Source organism: Camellia sinensis, chromosome 12 (genome assembly GCF_055761805.1).
Source record: "Camellia sinensis isolate YWXY chromosome 12, ASM5576180v1, whole genome shotgun sequence".
NCBI classification, from domain to species: Eukaryota; Viridiplantae; Streptophyta; class Magnoliopsida; order Ericales; family Theaceae; genus Camellia; species Camellia sinensis.
In genome coordinates, this window is record NC_138972.1 from 136,851,084 (window position 1) to 136,872,553 (window position 21,470).

The 21,470-nt window shown below is 37.2% G+C and overlaps 1 protein-coding gene and 2 long non-coding RNA genes across 5 annotated transcripts; 2 read left to right on the top strand and 1 right to left on the bottom strand.

The window, feature by feature from the left end:
- Positions 1–2: 2 nt before the first annotated feature.
- Positions 3–6,381, top strand: LOC145804810 (uncharacterized). 3 transcript variants are annotated; one of them, XR_014347282.1, is made up of 4 exons: positions 41–775; positions 1,279–1,363; positions 5,652–5,699; positions 6,121–6,381. It is a non-coding gene; the product is annotated as an uncharacterized LOC145804810 (long non-coding RNA). The 3 variants fall into 3 exon arrangements; XR_014347281.1 differs by lacking the exon at positions 5,652–5,699 and having other exon boundaries at positions 43–775; XR_014347280.1 differs by lacking the exons at positions 5,652–5,699; positions 6,121–6,381 and having other exon boundaries at positions 3–775; positions 1,279–5,233.
- A 5,141-nt stretch (positions 6,382–11,522) lies between these two features.
- On the bottom strand, positions 11,523–13,618 carry LOC145804811 (uncharacterized). The gene is made up of 2 exons (XR_014347283.1): positions 13,220–13,618; positions 11,523–13,168 (listed from the first exon to the last, which is right to left on the bottom strand). It is a non-coding gene; the product is annotated as an uncharacterized LOC145804811 (long non-coding RNA).
- Positions 13,619–19,059: 5,441 nt separating this feature from the next.
- On the top strand, positions 19,060–19,497 carry LOC145803900 (protein FAR1-RELATED SEQUENCE 5-like). Its single transcript, XM_082897290.1, has one exon. It carries the CDS (start codon positions 19,060–19,062, stop codon positions 19,495–19,497), a length of 438 nt encoding a protein of 145 aa, XP_082753416.1.
- Positions 19,498–21,470: the final 1,973 nt, after the last annotated feature.

The following is a 21,470-nucleotide window of genomic DNA, read 5'->3' on the forward strand; positions in this document are numbered from 1 at the left end:
TAGTCTTGTAAAACTGTTTGATAATCAGAATTTGGATTGACAAACGTCTGAAACTGCGTACCCGTGAGGAAGGACAAAAGTCTGAGTATGGGTCCGAATTGCAGAGCCCCTATGCTGGATATACCGATGAAGGAGGTTCGTCGTTGGGTGGACAAAGCGGAGGAAAGGGTGTGGAACCTGGTTGGCAACCGGCCGATGCCGGAGCGGAGGGAAGCCGCATGTGCGGTGGCTCCCAAGGACACCACGCTCACAACAAACCCAGATGTTGCTGACCATGAGGATCGGGCTGAGGTTCTGAGGCAAGACGTGATGTCAGATTATGAGAGGGGTAGTGGCCCAGGTGGCACGTCCTTGCCAGAGGTTGCAGGGGTGAACGTTAGTTTATCCCAGTAGCAGGGGTTGTCCAACGGATCTGCCGACCCGGATCACCCATCCGACCCGACCCCGAGGCACAATGGGTGGATGCGTGGCATTTAGAGGGCGGGTGCATGTCTAGAAATACCATTTTCACGGGTGCGGGTCACAAATAATCCATCAATTCTATTGAATCACCTGACTCGCCTGCCCGCCCGCACTAATTTCCTCTCATTTTCTCCCAATCTTGCCCTTCTTTTTTTCATTTGAGGTTTGTTTGTAGCCCTAGGTTTCGAGTTCGACGACAATGTCTACCTCTCTCTCAACTCTCTCTCTCACTTGAACTGAGGCGACACACAGTGGTGGCTAGCGACGATCGGCGATAGTGGTAGCAAGCAGCAATCAAAGCATCAATTCGAAAGTAATTTTCTCTTCTCTTCTCTTTTTTTCTTTGATTGGCGACTGCGTTCTATATTTTTATTTTTTCAGTAATTAGGGCTTCGGCTTCTTCTCTTGTATTCTCTTCTCTTCTTGTCTTCTTTTTTTGTCTTTGTATAGATCTTCTTCTTTTTTCAGGGCTTCGACTGTGTTTTATTAATTAATTACGGCTTTGGCATTTTAAATTAATCATGTTTCTGAGTATTTGATCAATGACAGCCCAAATTGATGACCTAGACTCCATGGTTAAGGTTGCCTTGTGAGCAACCTTTTTTGTCTCTCAATTCATCACATGTTGAAATTGTGTGACATTGAAATTCTGTTGAAATTCTCTGTTGATTAATTAGGGCGTTGAAATTCTCTTATTCTCCTCAATCTATAATTTGTTCCTTTTTTTTTTTTTTTGTGTGTGTTGTGTGTGTTCTAGTTCAAAAACCTTTCTTTTAGAGTCTAATCTGTTATTTTTTATTTTTGGTTTTGTTCCAGTTCTAAAGCTAGAGAGGTGGTGAGATTGACAATCTGAGGGTTCTATACACAGAGAGAGGAAGCTTACATAGAGAAAAACGCGGAGGTTTGGTTTCTTTTTCTTGTTATTTGCAATGGATTTTGTAAGGGACTTCATAGAAAAAATATTAGATTCCAAGAGTGAGAAAAATATTAGATTAATCTGTTATGTTATTACATTGTATATTGGACTTGTTAGATTAATCTGTTATTACACTGTATATTGGACTTATTAGATTAATCTATTATTTCTCTTCTCATGTTCGCTGATATGTCTTTCCACACTCTAGTATGTCTCATGTTCTATTTTTCTCCTCTTTTGTTTTGAACTAATTTGATTTAGGAACTACTGTTTTTCTCCTCTTCTGTTTATAAATTGATTTGAGCAATTTGGTTTATAAACTGAGTTAGGAACTGCGTCAGAAATGAATGGTTTAGGAACTGATTTAATAGTATTACAGTTGAATTGATTGGATTTAGGAACTGCTGGTATGATTTAATAGTATCACACTCTGGTATGATTTAATAATCTGAGTTAGGATTTGAGCAATTTGGTGTTTATAAATTGATTTGAGCAATTTGATTTATAAACTGAGTTAGGAACTGCTTCGGACATGAATAATTTAGGAACTGATTAATAGTATCACACTCCGGTATGATTTAATAATCTGAGTTAGGATTTGAGCAATTTGGTGTTTATAAATTGATATGAGCAATTTGATTTATAAACTGAGTCAGGAACTGCTTCAGACATGAATGATTTAGGAACTGATTAATAGTATCACACTCTAGTATGATATGATTTAATGAACTGGTTTGATTTAAAAGTATCACACTCTGGTATGATTTAGGAATTGCTTCAGAAATGAACTGATTTGAGCAATTTGTGTTTATAAATTGATTTAGGAACTGAAAATAAAAAGATTCATGACAGTTGAGAGAGGGAGGCATTTGAGATATTCAAAATGAAAATAATATATTAATTTGTGGACAACAACGTCTCAGACAAGGTTTTTTTAAATTGTTTTTAGTCCTTCATGTATTATATGCTGTTAAACTGATTTAGTTGATAAACTGTTTTTAGTAACTTGGTGTTGATGAATTCAAGTATGATATGCTGCTAAAATGATTTGGAATCAATGGATTTGAAAAGCATATTTGATAATCTTGTGGTCATGGATCCTTCAAGTAAAGAAACATTTTTTGTGAGTTCTAATGTTGAGCTCAAATCATCTTCTATTGACCCCTCTACCCAACCTAATGTGACCCCTCCTAGACCATCCCTGGCCAAAACTAGTAGTAGTAGTGGGAGAACAACATCAAAGGCTTGGGATCATTTTGAAAAGATTAAGGGCATTGATGGGAAAGATAGGGCTATGCGCAGGTATTGTAAGAAAGAATATACGGTAGGCTCTAAGAGTCATGGAACAAGTAATTTGTTAAGTCATTTGAAAAATTGTATAAAGTATCCATATAGGGATACTCATAGGCAACAATCATTGGGATTTCAACCTAGAGAAGTTGGTGGGGAGAGTGGTGTTGATGTTGTGGCTACGTCATTTTCTATAGAAGTTGCTAGAAGGTATCTTGCGGAGATGATAGTAATTGATGAATTGCCCTTTAGATTTGTGGACGGGGTTGGTTTTAAGAGGATTTGTAATGTCCTGCAACCCTAGTTCAAGATCCCATCTCGATATACCGTTGCTAGGGACATTGTAGACATATATCCCAAAGAAAGGAAGAGGTTGAAGAAAATTGTGAAGGGACTAGAATTTGTTTTACCACGGACACATGGACTTCCATACAAAATTTGTGTTATATGTGTCTAACTGCACCTTCATTGATGATGATTGGAAGTTACAAAAGAGGATCGTAAATTTTTGTCAAGTTGACCACAAAGGAGAAACTCTTGGTAAAAAAATTAAGACACTCTTAAAAGAGTGGGACATTGATGGTCTTTTTACCTTAACTGTTGATAATGTGAGTTCCAATAATCTAATCATTAGATTCTTGAAACGAACTGCAAAACTGTGGAAGGGAACTGTCTTGGGCCATGAATTTTTGCATATGCGTTGTTGTGCGCATATTTTAAATCTCATTGTTAGTGATGGATTGAAGGATCTTGAATCTTGTATCGCAAATGTGAGGCATGCAGTGAGGTATGTGTGGACACCCTATTTTTGACCGTCCTCAAGGCTTGGACATCATTGCTTGTGCACTCGATGATTATGACTGCATGTGCTCGTTTTAGTGCCCGAAGTTCTCGGCGAAATGCCTTGTCTTTGAGTCTTTAAACCCTATCCATTCTATGCCTTGTTTTGGACCAAAACCCTAGTGCTTCAAACCTCAAGACCCTGGGACCTGCAAGCCACCTTTGGTGGACTGTCGGCTACCTTTTGTGGGTTGCAGACCACCCTTGTGCCTTGCCGGCCAATGGTGTGGCCTGTCGGCTATCAGTGTCTTTTTTCAGATATTTTGTTGACAACTGTGCTAGCTGTTGGCACAATTGGCTGCATCTCTTTACACGTGTATGGAGGGACATATCTCAGCCAAATGCATGTTTTTCTATATATAGGGGGTCTCCTTCCCATTTTTGAGAGTTAGAATTTTTGGAGCAAAAATTATCCCTCTCTCTCTCTCCTGCAAGTTTGTGCATATTTGCTTAGATATTCTGCACTTTTGCCTACACCTCCTTAACCAAAGTTGGTCATCTTGGAGTTGAGGTTCTTGGAGCTCTAGAATGTGGTTTTGGCTTGAATTGTTGCCTAGAGTTGATCTTCCCTTCAAGAGGTATAACACTTGCCTTTTTAACTTGCTTTGCATATTTGTTTTTCTATCTTTTTCTGTAACAACCCTCACCACTGTTTACCGTTAAACTACCAATTACTGCTAAACTGAGACTGATTATGATTGGTAACTGAATTGATTGAAGTACTGAACTGACTGAAATCTGGAACTGAATTGATTAAGTATATCTGTTTAATTGTATGTCTATCTGTTGACTGTTTGATTATCTGTTCATGCCTTTGTGTTTAAATTGCGAATTAAAGGCCTTATCGGCGGCCGAATCTGAAATTGATTGATGTTCTATGATCGTTAGAATTAATGTGAATTTATAGCATATTTATCTGAAAATTGATTTGGTATGATTAAATTGGATTAATATGAGTTAAAATGCATCAACTTGGGTTATTTGCCAAAATGCCATTGAGTGGCCATTTCCTACATTGTTATTTGGACTTAATTGTGAGATCATTTCACCCACTTCCTCAAAACATAACCGAGAGAGAGGGAGAGTAAGGAGAGCTTGATTTTATCTTGAGTTTTGCTTGGTAATTGAAGTAAATTGAAGAGTTCTTTGCAAAATTGAGCTTATACATCTTGAACTACAAGACCTAAGGTAGATTCATTGCCTCTTGTGTATGTTTTGAATTGATTCTTGCATGGTTTTGAGCAAGTTGAAGTCTAGAGCTAAGTTATGGCTCTTAATTGTTGAATTATAGCTTAATTCATGCATGCATGCCTATACTATTGAATTTTGAGTTGATTCCATGGAGAATTGTCACATGCATGCTCATGGTTATATTAAGTCCATGTTTTTATCTTGTTTTTGTAAGAGTTAGCTCATTTGAGCTTGTATTTAAAGCTTTGAAATGATTTAAATTCATGCATGTTTGCATGTTCTTCATATTCATGAAAATTGGTTTGAAATTGAGTTGTTTGAAACACCCTTGGGCTTTGATTTTACAAATTGAGCTTTGAATCATGTTAAAGTATGAGTTTTTGGATTTTTTCTGGAAAATTGGCCCAAGAGGATCGAAATTTATGGTTTAAAACTTGGTTTTGAGCTTGAGGTTCAAATCTGGAATTTTCAGAATTTGGACTCACGCTCGAGCGGGGTGACTGGCGCTCGAGCGTGGAAATCGTGCTCCCAGCATTTTGTTCTGTTTTGAAGTCCGCTCGAGCGGAATAATTGACGCTCGAGCGTGATGTTGTGTCTTATGCTCGAGCGGGTGTCGAGCGCCCAATCGAGCGTGATTTTCACCTATCCAGCACTTTTGACTGTTTTGCAGAACGCTCGAGCAGGTAATTCTACGCTCGAGCGGAAACCTTTGTCTGTATGTCCGCTCGAGCGGAGTAACCTGCGCTCGAGCGTGACCCCTGTTTTTTGAAAATTTTGAAAATGCTTTTAAAGTGCGTCTTTGTATCCTCATCTCATCCTAGGCATTGCTAGGCCTAGTTTAAGGCATCTTAATGAGGATATAGATGTAGAACACACCGAGGCAAATTAGGGATTAAGTTATTATCTTTTCCAACTGTATAGCTTAGTGTGTGTTCAATCTGTAACTGTGTAGGGTTGGCGACTGGGGACGCGCTCTAGCTTTACTGTAGCCCAGAACTCTGTGAGTAACAACTGTGTAAAGATATGTTCAAAAATGATTATCTTCTGAACAATTGAACTGTACTATTTCTGAATTGATACTGTTAATAGAATGAATGAATGTCCTCTATTCTGAACTGTATTGTGGCATCCTTAGCAACTACTGTTACTGACTGTTACTGTTACAGAGATCTCTGTCGGTTCCCTCGTTGGAACCACTACTGTTACTGACTGATGGCTATCATTTACTGTTCGGCCTTTTAAGACCTACTGTTTACTGTATTGTTATGCTAATGGATGTACCACATATGACTATACTGACTGAACGACTGAAATACTGATTTAATGAACTGTTTTCATTACTGTAAGGACATTCATTCTTAACCCCTTTACGCATTGTGTTATTTACTGGGCTTTAACTCACTGCTCATATATATATGTAGGTGTACAGGCACCAAACTGTGGTTAGAAGCGTCGGGTAAGCTCCAGTTTTGTTAAGCCAACCACTGTGCCTCACTGCGAGGTTCCGAGCCTGTCAAGCTATGGCTTAGGGGTGTTTTTAATTTCCCCATTCTGTCTCTGTAACTGTTTTGTTTATTGTACGGTACTGTTTAATAGGGATTAGGTTCCTAAACTGAATGATTGTATATATGTACATACTGTTTTGTCCGACTGTATATATTTGAATGAAAAATCTTTTTGCATACAGACCGTCACAACTCATTGGACATTGTTTATTTACTGTATTGGCTTCCGCCAGCCCCTATACTCTGTATTACTGTATTACTGTTAAGCAGGCCTTGTTAAGCAGGCCTTCGGTAATCTTGAATTACTGGCCGGTTATGGTTCTAAACCCATAGGGGCGGGTTTGGGTTCTGACATTTTCCCACTGATTTTAGGCTGTTTTTGGGCTTTAAAAACTCTATTTTTGTGGGCTGAAATTGGTGGTTGTAGGCCATTTAAAGTTAGGGGGTGGTTCACCAGTTTTTCTTCCTTATTTGTAAGGCCTTTCCACATTTGTTTCCCACTTTCAAACCATCTTTTTTTGGGGGCTTTGATCACTGAATTTCAGAGTATTTTTAGTGGTGAAAATCATGTTTTGAAATCCAGATTTGGAGGGGTTAGCCTTCTCTCATTGTGTCTTGTTTGCTAGCTTAGTTAGTTTTATGTGTTAGCATATTTTTCTAGCATTTTGTAGCTTAATTTCAGCATGTTTTAGGTTGTATTTTAGATTATTTTGCCTCTGTTTTTGGCTAGTTTTTGCATTTGAGTCTTGTTTTGCATGCTTCTAGTATAAGTGTCCTCACAAGCTTGGTGTTTTAGGCCTTTAGACACCATTTGTTTGAGTTGATTGCATGTTTCAGTGCTTTTCTCACTTAATTTCAGCAAGCATAATCTCTGTAACCTCTCTCATTTCTTGACTCTTTGTTTGCTTTGAGGGTTGTTTCAACCTTAGGATTGTTTAAGCTTGAGATTAAGGTCCGTGCTTAATGGTTTAATCCTCTTTTGGGGGTTCATTATCAATGGCATGACACCTCTCTCTTACCTTACACTACCTCTTGTTTGACACTTCCTTCTCTTTAGAGGACTTCTCATCAATCGACTTAATTGGTTAAAGAATGAAAGGGTAATTAAAATGAGTAACTAAAAGTGGAAACTAAAATTGTGCAAAGATAAGAATTTAGTCGTGTCTTGGTGTGTTCAATCGGATGTTAATTGAACACAAGGAAAATTGGGGCATTTCATACTCAAAGTGATGAAATGTGCCAACGTTCCTACGTCTCCATTGCCCTTGATCATGCATGATAGGGTGAAGGTTGTGGGTCTTGTTTGCACATTTATTAACTTGTACACCTTAGTTTTTTAGCCATCATGCAATGAAATTTCTTGATTGATGGTTTTTGAACCAAGTGTATCACTCATTTGAGCTTGTTTTGATGATAAGGAGGGATACACAGTATAAACAACCTGTGAGAATACCATCTCTTTGCTCTGTTTGCTCTCTGTTATAGTAAGAAATAGTGCATCATCAGTGGTCGGCCGGCCACTGTTCCTGGCCTGCAGGCCATCAGTGTTGGACGACAACCCCCTATTGGTGGCCAGCCGGCCACGAGTGAATTTTGAGCAGAATGCTTATGAAGCAGAGCAGAGTTGATCTGGAAGAGGAAAACCAGTGCAAAGGTTGTGCAACAGAGGCTTTCGGGAGCAAACAGTGGACATTCTTCGGTTGGAAACCGAGCATGCATTGGGTCTCCCTCGTTTCTGGGACTAGTTAATTAGTTAGTCATAAATGTGTTGTATCTAATTAAAGTGTTGTAATTATTTAATTAGATTAGTTATTTAAGTTAATTCATGTTGTAATTAACTAGTTAACTAGTTTAATTAGTTGCTTTGTAATTAATTAGTTAATGTAGTTAGCTAATTAGCTTCGTATTGTACTTATTTAATTAGTTTAAAGTAGTTAATTAAATTAGTTCGTCATTGTTGTAATAATTAATTAGCTTAGATAGCTAGCTTATTTATTCAAGTTTTGTAATAATTAGTTAAGTAGTTTAGCTTAGCTAGTTTATTCATTCGAACTCTCCTTCGTGAGAGCGTAATGTTGTAAAAATGTGTATGTCTTCCAACTCCACATCTTTCTCTTTTTTATTTATCCGCTTTTGACGGTTAGATTAGGGGCATCATGTTTTAATTAGCATATCGTATGTTTGCATCCATTCATTTGTCTTACATACACCGAGGCTTGGTCCATCATTCTAACTGCATTGTTACTTTAATACTTCTTTGAATACGTGTTTAAACGCATGTTATGAAATTGTTGCAAATAACATGTTAAGTAGTCGAGCCTATTTTAGTTGAATTTTTAGTTGAATTTTTGCATGTGTTGCATTAGCCATCTTGTGTAGTTAGGTATCATGCATATATTTTTCTAACTCTTTTGTTTTATCTTAGCTTGGAGTACTAGGTGAGTTTTTAATGCTTTAGCATGCTTGCATGAGTGTGAATGACTGTCATGACTAGCGTACTTGCCATGAAGCTAAGTGCTTACTTGTTAAACTGTTTGAGTGCCTGTGGATGAAGGCTTGTTGCTTGAATTTGAATGATGCAATGAATGTACGTTTAAGCTCACTTTGTTAAGTGGCAAATTCACAAGCTTTAAGCCCATTTTGCCAAGTGGCAAATTCAAACCCTTTTCGAAAAACAAACATGAAATTGAAATTGTTCCAATTCCAGCAAACTAGTCTATATCTTGTGTGCGCGCATCACATAGTAAATACTAGCCTAATAAATCGAAACAAAAGCATATAATGTGATAAAAATCATATCATGATTAGTAGAGGCTGATCTTTGATCGGGCAAGTAGGGGTGTTCAATTCATGACCTTCCCCTTTCGTACCTAAGTTCCCGAGACGAGACAATCTTGGTGATGACGGATACATGGCTTTTGGCACGAGTCATGGGTTTCCTAAATTTTCCCAAAATAAAATATTTAGGTGGCGACTCTATATCTGGCAAAACAGTCCAATTTTAACTTTTTTGATTCAAAATTGATTTTCCAAAAGATTTGTCAAATTTGGACTCTTTGGTTTTTATCAATTTCACATTGCATTTGTGAGATTAGATTCAAAACTGCGAGAGTTCGAACTGTAGGGCTATATTTCGAACTTCCGAAAGGGGGGCTACGAAAAAGTTGAGCTACAGTTTCTGGCAACTCTGTAAGGGATTTAGAGAACTTGACTTGAATTCATGATATGAAATTTTATCTACATTTATATGTTTTTTTGCATTGCATTTGCATTGGTGCGTTTAAGTCATTGTGTTTGCTATCTGTTATTCCTGGACGGTTATCGGTCACGGGCTTTGCCATGATGGAACACAACCCTTGGATCTGGATTACCATTGTACCGTTTGATCCGCCTTTCACTTTTTGGTGTTAGGTGTGAGACGTATATTAAGTAGTCTTGCCGAGGTACCCTTTTTGACCATTTGGCCTAGTTGCATATCGAAAGCCATAGAAATTGTTCCAAACCAGGATATGATGCTTACCCAAATGCAGGATTGCGTGAAACCGCTTTGTTTGAATAGTGAACCCTAGTTCCTGACAAAACTAGGACAGGGTAACCCTACCCCCCTCATAGGGATGTTTTGTTTACTTAACTGGTATGTGCTTTACAGTGAAACTGTATAGGAATATGCGTATCAATTGCAAGTTGGGTATTAGTTTTGGGGGCCAGAATTCAGTGTTTGAGTGCAGTCCTACAAGTTTGATTACATCTGTGTGTGGTTAACATTTGAGCTAAGGTGCTGTGTGGTTTCTGATTTTTTTTTTTTTGCTTTCTTTTTGCTCTATTTCTTTTTGGACAAATTACATATACACCCCTCCAGGTTTGGTTAAATTACAGATACCCCCCTGAGGTTTCGGAAATTACATCCCGCCCCCTGAGGTTTGTATTTTCATAACAATTTACCCCCTGAGGTTTATATTTCATAACAAATTACCCCCTAATTTCTTATGCAAATATAGCATTCAGGGGGGAATTCGTAATTTCTCAAACCTCAGGGGGGTATCTGTAATTTTGTCAAACCTGGAGGGGTGTATATGTAATTTGCCCTTTCTTTTTACTAAGTAGTTTATCACAATTGCTTCAGACAATTTGGATATCTTTTAAGCGCTCTAGACCCATGTCAGGAGGCTTTACAGATCCGAAGATCTTGTTAGGGGACAACCTATGTTTGCTTCGCTCCCACCAGTAACCAGATGGAGAAGAGTTAGGCACAATTCACCAGTCCAGCAGTCACCCTTTACTTCACCTGCATCCAGTCAGGCTCAGTCTTCTACATCCAGTTCGGTCCGAGATCATTCACCCATTCCGATGGCTCAATATCCCCCGGTCAGCATGGAGGACTTGATCTACCACCTTCAACAAACAGTTGAAACCATGCAGCAAGACGTTGCTCGTCAGGTCGAAGTCACGGCACGTCAGGCTGAGGTCGTCAATAGGCTGCAACAACAACAGCCACAGCTAGCAACGGCTTCAGCATCTCATGCACCTCCTATAGGTATCATAGCACCTGGAGCCACAGTCCATATTGCTAATGCCTAGGCTGAGAATCAGGGCAATCTGGTAGACCCCATTTCACCACAAGCCTCCAAGGCACCAGTGTACCAAACTGAGGCGTCATTTGAATTTAAAGTTGACCCGACTATGCTTAAGGTCAACAAGTTGGAGAAGCTTTTCAAGCGGGCACAGGACGTGAACTCTATCCCTTTCATCGAAGATGGATATACTGACTCTGCGGTGACATTGCCAGACTAGTTCAAAGTGCCGCATATCGATAGATTCGATGGCTCTGGAGACCCCATGGTTCATCTTCGGCTGTTTTCAGACATTCTACGACCAACGGGCCTCACTAGACTTCAAAAGCTGTCTCTTTTTGGCCGGATCCTGTCTGGAATAGCAGCTATCTGGTATGTATCCTTTTGGGTCCCATGTTGTGGATTTTGATCTCTCTAATCTGTATCCTTTTGGGTCCCACGTTGAATACCGTATGCATTGCTGCTTGTTGACAAATAGCCTAACATTTAGAAAAATTAGGAAGGGAGAAGGTGTAATTGGGCCAATGTTCAAGAAATTATAGAAAGTAAACCAGAAATTTAGCTGTCTAGATCACAGCCAACCTTTTGTCATGTTTTAGAATTGATTCAATCCATTCCACTCCACCGATGTTCTGACCTCCAAACTCTCTCTTGATTTGATTCTCATGCTTTGAACCCTCACCTAGGTGGAAAAATTATTAGAAACCAAAGTACTTGATTGTATGAAAACACAACAAGAATCTAAAGTTTTCTTCTTTTTTTGTTTGTCTTTCGATAGAATGTTAACAAGTTAGTATGTTAAGTTAGTACTCAACCCCCAAATTTCTCCATAAAAACCTAAGAGTACAACCACTTGAACTAAGCAAATTCAATTTAAAATTCACATGACCTAATGTTCTTCAAGAGACGCTACTGTGAAATATTTGAAAATAATTGGATTCCAAGTAGCAAGTGCAATTCACTAAGGATCTGTTAAGCTTTTGAATTTAGAGAGGTATTTATGGAATGAAGAGAAAATGAATGAGAAATGTGAAAAGAAAAAATAAATGAAATATATTTTTCATTCTTTCTTTCTTTTTTTTTTCTTCTTCTTTTTGTTCTCTTCTATAATTTTGTTCACAAACCCAAAATTTAAACACAACATAACCACTAAATGAAACTTGTACTCAAGAGGTAAATTAGGCGGAAAGTACTTGAAGAAAAGCTGCCTTACACCAATTTTTAAATTTTTTAGATAGCAAACTAGTGTTTGGTGTGCAATCTTGTTCATATAAGTGACCCTTCCTCCAAGACAAATTAGCTCCCCTTCTATGAGAACAGCCCTGTCAGTAATTCAGTAGTAGTCACACACACACACACACACACACACACACACAAAAGTTACAATTTTTTGTTTTTTTTTTTAATCGAAAATCGTTACAAATATCATGAAACTTATACCAGATTCATCAATCAATCATTAAAAAAAAAAAAAAAAATCCAACACATTACAACATGCATAATTTGCATAATTTACAACATGAACCAAAAGACACGGATATTATCCACAGGTCAAGGCTAGATTATAACAATAGCTTAATTTGCATGATTTTACAAGTGAACCACAAAGAAGTTAAAAATCCACACTGAATCCTATCTATAGACAAGCCAAAAAAAAAAAAAAAGAGTTCAGAGAAGGCAGATGCATAAGACTAATAACAAGGATGAAAAATCCACCAGATGCAAGAAATACAATAGAGGCTCCATTTTTATTTTATTTTTTTCAGTGTAAATCATGTACATATGACCAAAATCATGGAACTCCATTTAATTCCAAACTTACTTTAGCTTTCTGGATAGGTCAAATCGAGTTTTCTTCCAAACTTACAATAATTATAAAATGAATTTTATAACATATATATATATATATATATATGCTTAGGACTTGGGAATCTGATGTGATACAAAAGTTTTGAGTTCATTTTCAAATTTTGTTTTTTGAATTTTAGTTTTTTTTAAAAGCTAATTCAGTCCTCAAAAAAGATAAAATCATGTGAAAATGATGAGTATTTTTATTTTTTTTTTCATTTTTTACACCAATTAGTTTTTAGTTAAAACTGGTTTTGAAAACCAAACCAAACCAAACAGATGTGGAATTGGAAAGGGGCTTGCAAGGATCATCGACATTGGTTGACAAATTAATCTAGGAAAACAATTTACAACGAAATACATGAAATGTGAGGATCTGTTCAGCATATACACATACATATTATATAGAGAGGGTAAATGGTATAGAGATGACCTGTGGGGAACATCTGGTTGATGTACTCCAAAGCACTCGATTTGTCCATGGCCCTTCAAACAAACCAAAATTTGCAATCTCTCTCTCTCTCGTTCCAAACCAAATCTAAACACTGTTGCCGATAGACAAGAAGAGAAGGGAATAGAAGAGAAGAGAAGAATACCTTCAAATCGATGATTCGATCGCTACTCGCCACCATTATCGCCGATCGTCGCTAGCTACCACTGTTGCCGATCGCCGCTCGTCGCTCGCTTCCGTGAGAGAGAGAGTGAGAGACAGTGTTCTTTTGAAACTTAGGGCTCTACAAACCTGAAAGGAAATGAAAAAAACAAGGGAGGGGAAAGACAGAGGGAAAAAAGAGGGGAAATTAAGTTTGGGCGGGTAGGTCGGGTGTATCAGTGAAAAAATGGGGGAAATTTTTTTCATTCTTATTTTAATGAATTTTTTTTTTACTTGGTAGAAATAGGTGTAATATTTTAATGAAAAATATTTTCCATTAAAATTGTGGCCCATTTTTTTTTTTTTTTTGTTACTAGAAATCAAGAGCTAATTTTTTGTGGTAGAAGAGAGGGGGCGGCAGTAGTGGTGAAGGTGGTGGATAAGAGGTGATGGTGGTGATGGTGGTGGTGGTGATGGCAAAGGAGATTAGTGGTGAAGTTGTGGTAGTAGTAGAGGAGATGGAGGGGCGGTGGTGGAGGAGAGGTAATAGTAGTAGTAGTAGTGGTAGTAGTGGTGGTAGTGGTAGTGGAGTGGTAGCGATGGTAGTAGTAATGGTAGTCGTAGAGGTAGAGTGGCAACAGTGGTAATAATGGTGGTAGTGGAATGACATTTGCAGTAATGGTGAATGTGGTAGAGAAGATGGGTAGTGAGAGAAAGATGAGTGAGAGACAGATAGAGAATAGAGATAAGGATAGAGACAGAGACAGAGATAGAGTGATGAGCGAGAGAGAGAGAGAGAGAGAGAAAGAGAGAGAGAGAGAGAGATAAAGTGGTCGCTAAAAGTGCATTTTCTTGTAGTGGAGAGCTCGGTAAATAAAGAAGAGGGAAGAGAGAGAGAGTAAGCAAGGTGAACACAATGGGGGAGAGAGACAGATAGACAGACACAGAGAAAGAAAGAGAGAAAGAAGAGTGAGAGACAAACAAACAAACATAGAGAGAGAAAGAGAGAGAGAAGAGTGATGAGTGAGAGAGAGACAGGGAAAGAAAGAGATAGAGAGACAGACAGACAAAAAAAGAGAGAGAAACAAGAGATGTGCGAGAGATAGACAAAGAGAGAGAGAGAAAGAGAGCGAAAAGAAATGATCGAGAAAAAGATATAGAAAAAGAGAGAGATAGAGAGAAAAGAAAGATGAGTGAGAGAGACAAAGAGAGAGATAAAGAGATGAGCGAGAGAGATAGAGAAAGAAAAGAGATGAGCGAGAGAGATAGAGAAATAAGAGAGATGAGCGAGAGAGATAGAGAGAAGAGAGATAGAGAGAGATAGAGAGAAGAGAGATGAGCGAGAGAGGTAGAGAGAGAAGAGAGATGATAGAGATAGAGAGAAGATAGACGGGCGAAAGAGATAGAGAGAAGAGAGACGAGCAAAAGAGATAGAGAGAGAAAGAGATGAGAGAAGAGATAGATGAGTGAAAGACATATAGCGAGAGAGAGGGGGCAGATAGACAGACAAACAGAGAGAGAAGAGTAATGAGTGAAAGAGAAAAAGAGAAGAGAGAGAGGAAGATGAAAAATGGGTGAAAAGAGACAGACAGAGAGAGAGAGAGAGAGAAAGAAAAAAAACGAAAAGAGATAAACGAGAGAGAGACAGAGAGATGAGCGAAAGAGCGAGAAAGATAAAGAGAAGAGAGACAGAGAGAGATAGAGAGACGAGAGATGGGCAAGAGACATAGAGAGAAAGAAAGAGAGAGAGACAGACGGACAGACAGAGAAGAGTGATGAGTGAGAGAGAGAAAAAGAAGAGAGATAGAGACAGAGAGAGAAAGAGAGAGACAGACAGTCAGAGAAGAGTGATGAGTAAGAGAGAGACATAGAGACAAGAAGATGAAAAAATGGGTGAAAAGATAAATGTTATATCAAAAGAGTAAGACGACGTCGGTTTTTTTTTTTTTTTTTTTTTTTTTTTTAATGACAGAAAAATATCATTGCATTTATTTAAACCATTTTTTTGACTATATATATATGAAGCCGTCTCAAAGCCACAATATATATATTTACTTTTTTTTTTTTTTTTTTTGCAACGGTACCTATTATAGTTGCAAAAAACTCTTTTTTTTTTTTTTTTTTTTTTTGCGACTACAGCTGGTGTCGTCGCAAAAACTCTATTTTTTTGAGACAGCAATCTCTGCCGTTGCAAATACTCTATTTTTTTTGTGACAGCAATTTCTGTCGTCGAAAATACTCTATTTTTTGCGACAGTAAGTTGTGCCGTCGCAAAAAGTCACATTTTTCGCGACGACAAGTTGTGTCGTCTCAAAAAGTCACAAAGTTGCATCGTCGCAAAAAGTCACCTTTTGTGACGGCAAATGTGCCGTCGCAAAAAGTTCCGTCTTTTAAGCCCACTTTTTTTGTAGTGCTACATTGGGTCTCATACTCATGTGAGACATTTAGTAAAAATTTGAATATAATTTTTAAAGATTTTAGCATTACTTATTACTTAACAGTAGAATAAATATATAAAAAAAAAAAATTAATCTGACATTTCTTTTCAACTTTTAATAATGGGAGAAGTCGACAATATTTTTTTTTTGTAATCTAAAGTCTTTTCTCCATACCCATATATTACACCCGTCCTATCACTCTCTCTCCTCTCTCATCTCTCCTCTCCCTCCCTCTAAACTTCATAGCAATGGAGCTTCGCTCTCTACAATCACCCAGCATCCCCATTATTGCGTAACGGCTAACCTTTGCCATAATTTATGCAAAGGGTCTACCTCAAGCATAGTAGGCCTAGTTTTAACTAACTAGTTGTTTGGGATGTACTATATAGTTGTATGTTTTGATTTTTTAATTTAAAAAGTAGAGAAAAAATATGTATGTTTTGGATAACCTTTTGACTTTTTAGGAAAAGATGTGTAATAAGTAATTGTAGTAAAATCAAAATGACAATTTTACCCTTTTGACTTTTTGAGTAGTTGAATTCAAAGGGCAAAATAATAATTTTGTTCCTAGTGACTTCCCCATAAGCTACCCTTGAATAGTATAGACTTTTTAGTTTTTTTAATATCTTTTTGACTTTTTTTGTTTATCCAAAACAGCTCTTAAATCAGTGATACACACACACATATATATATACATCAGTGGATGACACATATAATGCGTGTACAATTTAGATAAGTAAGCATAAAAATAAATAATAAAGAAATTAATATCATAATATGTATGTTGTCTAAATGGTAAAAGTGTTTTTAACGAAACCCAAGGTATTGGGTTCAAATCTTACTCACTCCTTTGAATAATATTTTTTATTTATAAATACTAGTGGGTGGCACACGCAATACGTATGCAATTAAGCATAAAAACAAATGATAAAGAAATTAATCAAATGATAAAGAAATTAATATCATAATATGTATGTTGTCTAAATGGTAAGAGTATTCTTTAGGAAAATTGGTCACGTGACAGAAGGAAAAATAATCACATTATTAAACACCAAGTCATGTGCTCATATATATAATAGTATAGATACTAGTGGGTGGCACACGCAATGCGTGTGCAATTAAGCATAAAAACAAATAATAAAGAAATTAATATCATAATATGCATATTGTCTATATGCTAAGAGTGTTCTTAGTAAAATCCAAAATCTTTCTGACGCCTTTGAATAATATTTTTTTATTTTAGGATAAAAAAATTTATCACGTAACAGAAGGAGAAGCCACCACACTGTGATAATAATAATACAAGTAATTCTGAAAATCGCAAAAATTCTATCAAAAGTTTCTACCAACTGTGGGTGTGGATAGAATTTTTAGGGTCTATAGCATTTTTTGTAATAATACGGTGGTGTTACATGTACTAATTAGTATACTAACTACTGTACCAACACTAATTATGACATTATTATTGACTCCACTCATTATACAAATTATAAATACTGAAAATTTCTTAAATTATGTCATATCATCAATTGATACACTAATTAGTATACTAATTGATGTATATAATATTATTCATAATAATATCATCATCAAACAAAGCCTAGCAATAAACGATGCGAAACCCATAAATATACACAAAAAAAATGAAAAATAAAAGCAGTTTTGCATGTTTTGAAACACCATTAATGAAACGCAGCGGTGAAAACAAGAAAAAATATGAGATATGAATGATTTGAGGCATACCCATTGACTAATTTGTGCATTGCGTTGCCAAAATTGGACAAATTGGAAGTGATCGATGTGAAGAAACCACCTGCTTGTTTCTCGTCCTGAGAAGCCATCATTGCTGTGAAAGAAACCTAAAGCCAAATCCTTAATTCAAAAGTGAATTCTTTGAATAGAAAATTGTGAGCAAATTAAATAAAATTGATCAAAATATTAAGAAATATGTGGGTAAATTAGAAAATTTTAAATTCAGAAAAATTTCAAAATACAAAAAAAATTCAAAAGACTGAAAAAATTAAAGAAATTGAGCAAATCAAATAAATTTCAAAAAACAAAAATTTGTCTGAAATTTCTTTGGATCGAAATTTCTTTAGAAAAATATTGAAAGACCCTAACCAATATAAAAATATTGAATGCCTTTTATCTTATAAAATCTTAATATGAGATACTTTAAAGAATTTCAAAAAAAAAAAAAAAATACTCTATAAAAATATGAGAAAAAAATTATAAAAATATATGAATAGAAAAACTGTCAATATGTTTGGTTTTAATTTTCTGAATTCAATTTTTTAGAAATTGAGTTTTTTATTTTTCGTTTTTTTATTTTTTTTATTTTTGGTGAATATTTTTAAAATTTTAAGTAATTTTTTTATTTTTTTAGATGTACCTTACTTAGATGTATCTAAATAGTAAAATATTTGTGGAAAAATATTTTAAAAAATTAATAAACACACAAAAATATAAAAAATATACTGAATTTATATATATATATATATATTTGGTATTCAGTAAGTTTTTTAAAGATTTTTTTCGAAAATATCATAACTTTAAAGTGTATATTTATGTTAAGGGTTTTGTTTAAGTGTGCAACCCCCTTAAGGTTGCACACCATATGCAACCCAATTGTTAGCCGTTAGATTACAATAATTGATCAAGACAATTGAATTGTTTAATCGTGAAAAAGTTGAAACCGAGACAACCGGTTAATGCTTGTATTTGCATGATTGCATCCCACTCACTCTCTGTATTTCGTCTCTATCTCTCTATGTGTAAGGTTGAGTCAGTGTAATCCTCGATTTCCATTAACATCGAGAAGCCCCTGCTGGGTTGGTTCCATTGACGAAGCTCTGTAGGGAACAGTATAACGGGCGATTTCCAACAACAACGGAACTACAAGGCTGTGTTGGTTCCATTGCTGAAGTGAAGCCCTTTTCTCCAACTAGATATAAGGTATGGAGCTGTCTCCCTCTCTCTGTATCCCTCTCTGTCTCTCTGGCCTCTTCACTTCAGCTATTTTCCCTCAACTAAACCCCCATCCTAACTTCAACCGCTCTACGCTTCGCTCAAACGGAAACCTCTCCATTGGCAACTAGCCTTTCTCTTTCTCAAGTGAGTGTTTGTGTTTGCACAAACAACTAAACCGTGTGAAAATGTCATGTTTGTGTTTGTGTTAACATTTTTCGGTCATCAAGTAATTGTTTGTACTAATGTCATGTGCAGTATGGCCCCAGCGGAAGTTAAAAGGGAAGGTAATGATTATGATATTCCAAATGAAACAGATGATATTCGTTTCATGAATGAAAGTCGGGCAGAACCTTATCATGGTTACGAAGCTGGTCCGAGCAATGAAGAAGCAACCAACATGAACGTTGAAGATGGCGGAGCCGATGTGAAAAGAGAAATGGTTGACGATGCTCATCGCAATGACATGGTTGGTGATGTTGAACGTGCTATTCTGGAACAGAAATTTGATTCAGTCGAAGATGGAGAAGCTTTCTACAATGCGTATGCTAAAGCCAAGGGATTTAGTATACGAAAATCCAGATTTAACACAAATAAAGAGGGAAAGGTCGTTAGTAGGCTGTGGTTGTGTTCAAGGGAAGGTCAGAGATTACCAAAATACTTGGACCGTGTTGCTGAGAAGAGTAGAGCTCCTAAGACACTAACAAGAGTAGGTTGCAAAGCCCAATTTCGCATATGGTACGATGCAGATGCTGGTGAAGGGGGAAAGTATGTTGTGACTCACTTTGTCGCAGACCACAACCATGAATTGGTGGAACAACATTGTGTGATGTATCTGAGGTCACATCGCAGTTTAAACAACGCTGACAAAGCTTAAGCAATGGCTATGCGCAACGTCGGTGTGAAGACTAGCCAAATCATGGACTATATGGTAAATCAATCCGGGTCTTATGAGAATGTTGGTTTCATCCGTACGGATCTACACAACCATATTCAAGCCGAACGTAGAGCAGAAGTTGAGAATGGTGATGCACAGGGTGCGTTGGTTTACCTATGTGTAAAACTTGATGTTAATGCACGTTTTTTTTACAAGTATGATGTGTGTAACGATAACAAGTTACAAAATCTGTTCTGGGCAGATTCAAAATCGCGGGCAGACTATGCAAAGTTTGGTGATGTGTTGATATTTGACTCAACGTACAGAACCAATGCATACAAGAAACCTTTTGTCATGTTGGCTGGTGTGACTAGCCACTTTAAGACCACGATATTTGTATGTGTTTTGCTAGCTAATGAGACAAGTGAGACATATACATGGGTTTTGGAAACATTTATGGAGGCGATGGGCAATAAAGCACCTGTGTCCATACTGACAGATGGGGATAAGGCGATGCGAGAGGCAATCAGAAGAGTATTTCCAGACGCAAGACATCGATTATGTAATTGGCATCTTGGGAAAAATGCTGTTTCAAATGTTCACATAAGTGGCTTTGCACATGCTTTCAAGCAGTGCATGGACATGGAAACAGATGAGACAAAGTTTGAGCATGGCTGGACGACAATGGTCGAAAATTTTGGACTTTAAACCAACAGTTGGGTGTTGGAGACATATGAGAAGCGTAATATGTGGGCATATATGCGTGGACATTTCTTTGCTGGGATGAAGAGCACTCAGCGCTCAGAGTGTATGAATGCTTATTTCAATCCCCTCCTCCAACACAAATTAAAGCTATATGAATTTGTTAGGCACTATGATCAGGCTCTTGCAAGGATAAGGTATAACGAGGCTGGAGATGATGCTGAAACAAATAACACTTTTTTGGTATTGATTACTCCATTGCGAGATATAGAGAGACATGGAGCTGAACTATTCACCCGAAATATATTTAGAATGTTCTGTGATGAAATCTTAGAAGAGGGGAAGTTGAATGTCAAGGACGTGTTCCCTTTGCCAGATGGTCAGAAATGCTACTATTTTCATAAGTACAAATTGAAGGATAAATCATGGATAGTAACACACAGTCCAATGGATGCTGTAATAAGATGTTCTTGCATGAAGTTTTAGTCGTTGGGGCTACCTTGCTGTCACATGATATGTGTTATGAAAGCCGAAAATTTAACGCAAATTCCCCCAACTTGTGTGCTGCATAGATGGACAAGGGCTGCAAGCAAGGATGGCCAGCAATGGCCTCAACCCTCAATTGATAGCACTACAACACAGACGGCCCGGTATGGGATATTGAGTTCTTCCTACAATGAAATATGTTCTATGCCTCGCAATCAATGGAAGGTTTCAAAGAGGCTAGGGATGCATGCCTTCTGATGACGAGCCGAATGAAGGAGTTATATGAGAGGAATCTGAACGATGGGAATGGAGACAAAGGGAAACATTCATTCCCTCGACAATTTGGAGTAGAAGATCCTGATGTTGTGAAGACAAAAGGGAACCCGGGACGAGCCTCGTCCAACTGTCGAAGACCAAGAAAATGTGGGAATTGCAAATGCATTGGGCACACAAAGCGAACGTGTCCTAAGGTTCAGTTTAGCCGAACAGTGGGTAGTAACTCAGATGCAGATACAACCCATATAACTGACCGTGAGTACAATGCGGAGTCATTGCCCGTTCGCTGCAAAACTGGGTTGGTGGATCCAAGTACACTGCACATTAAGCAATAGCGACTATTTTTCGATGCTTCTCCTGATTCCAAGCAGTCCGTGGGCCAATACGTTAGTGTTGAAGCAGCAGTGTGCAAAAATGATTCGACCACAATTGATGAGGTGAATCAGGTAATTGTATAATTTGTATGATTTACTTATTCCCTTAATTTATTAGGTAGACAGTACTAGCTA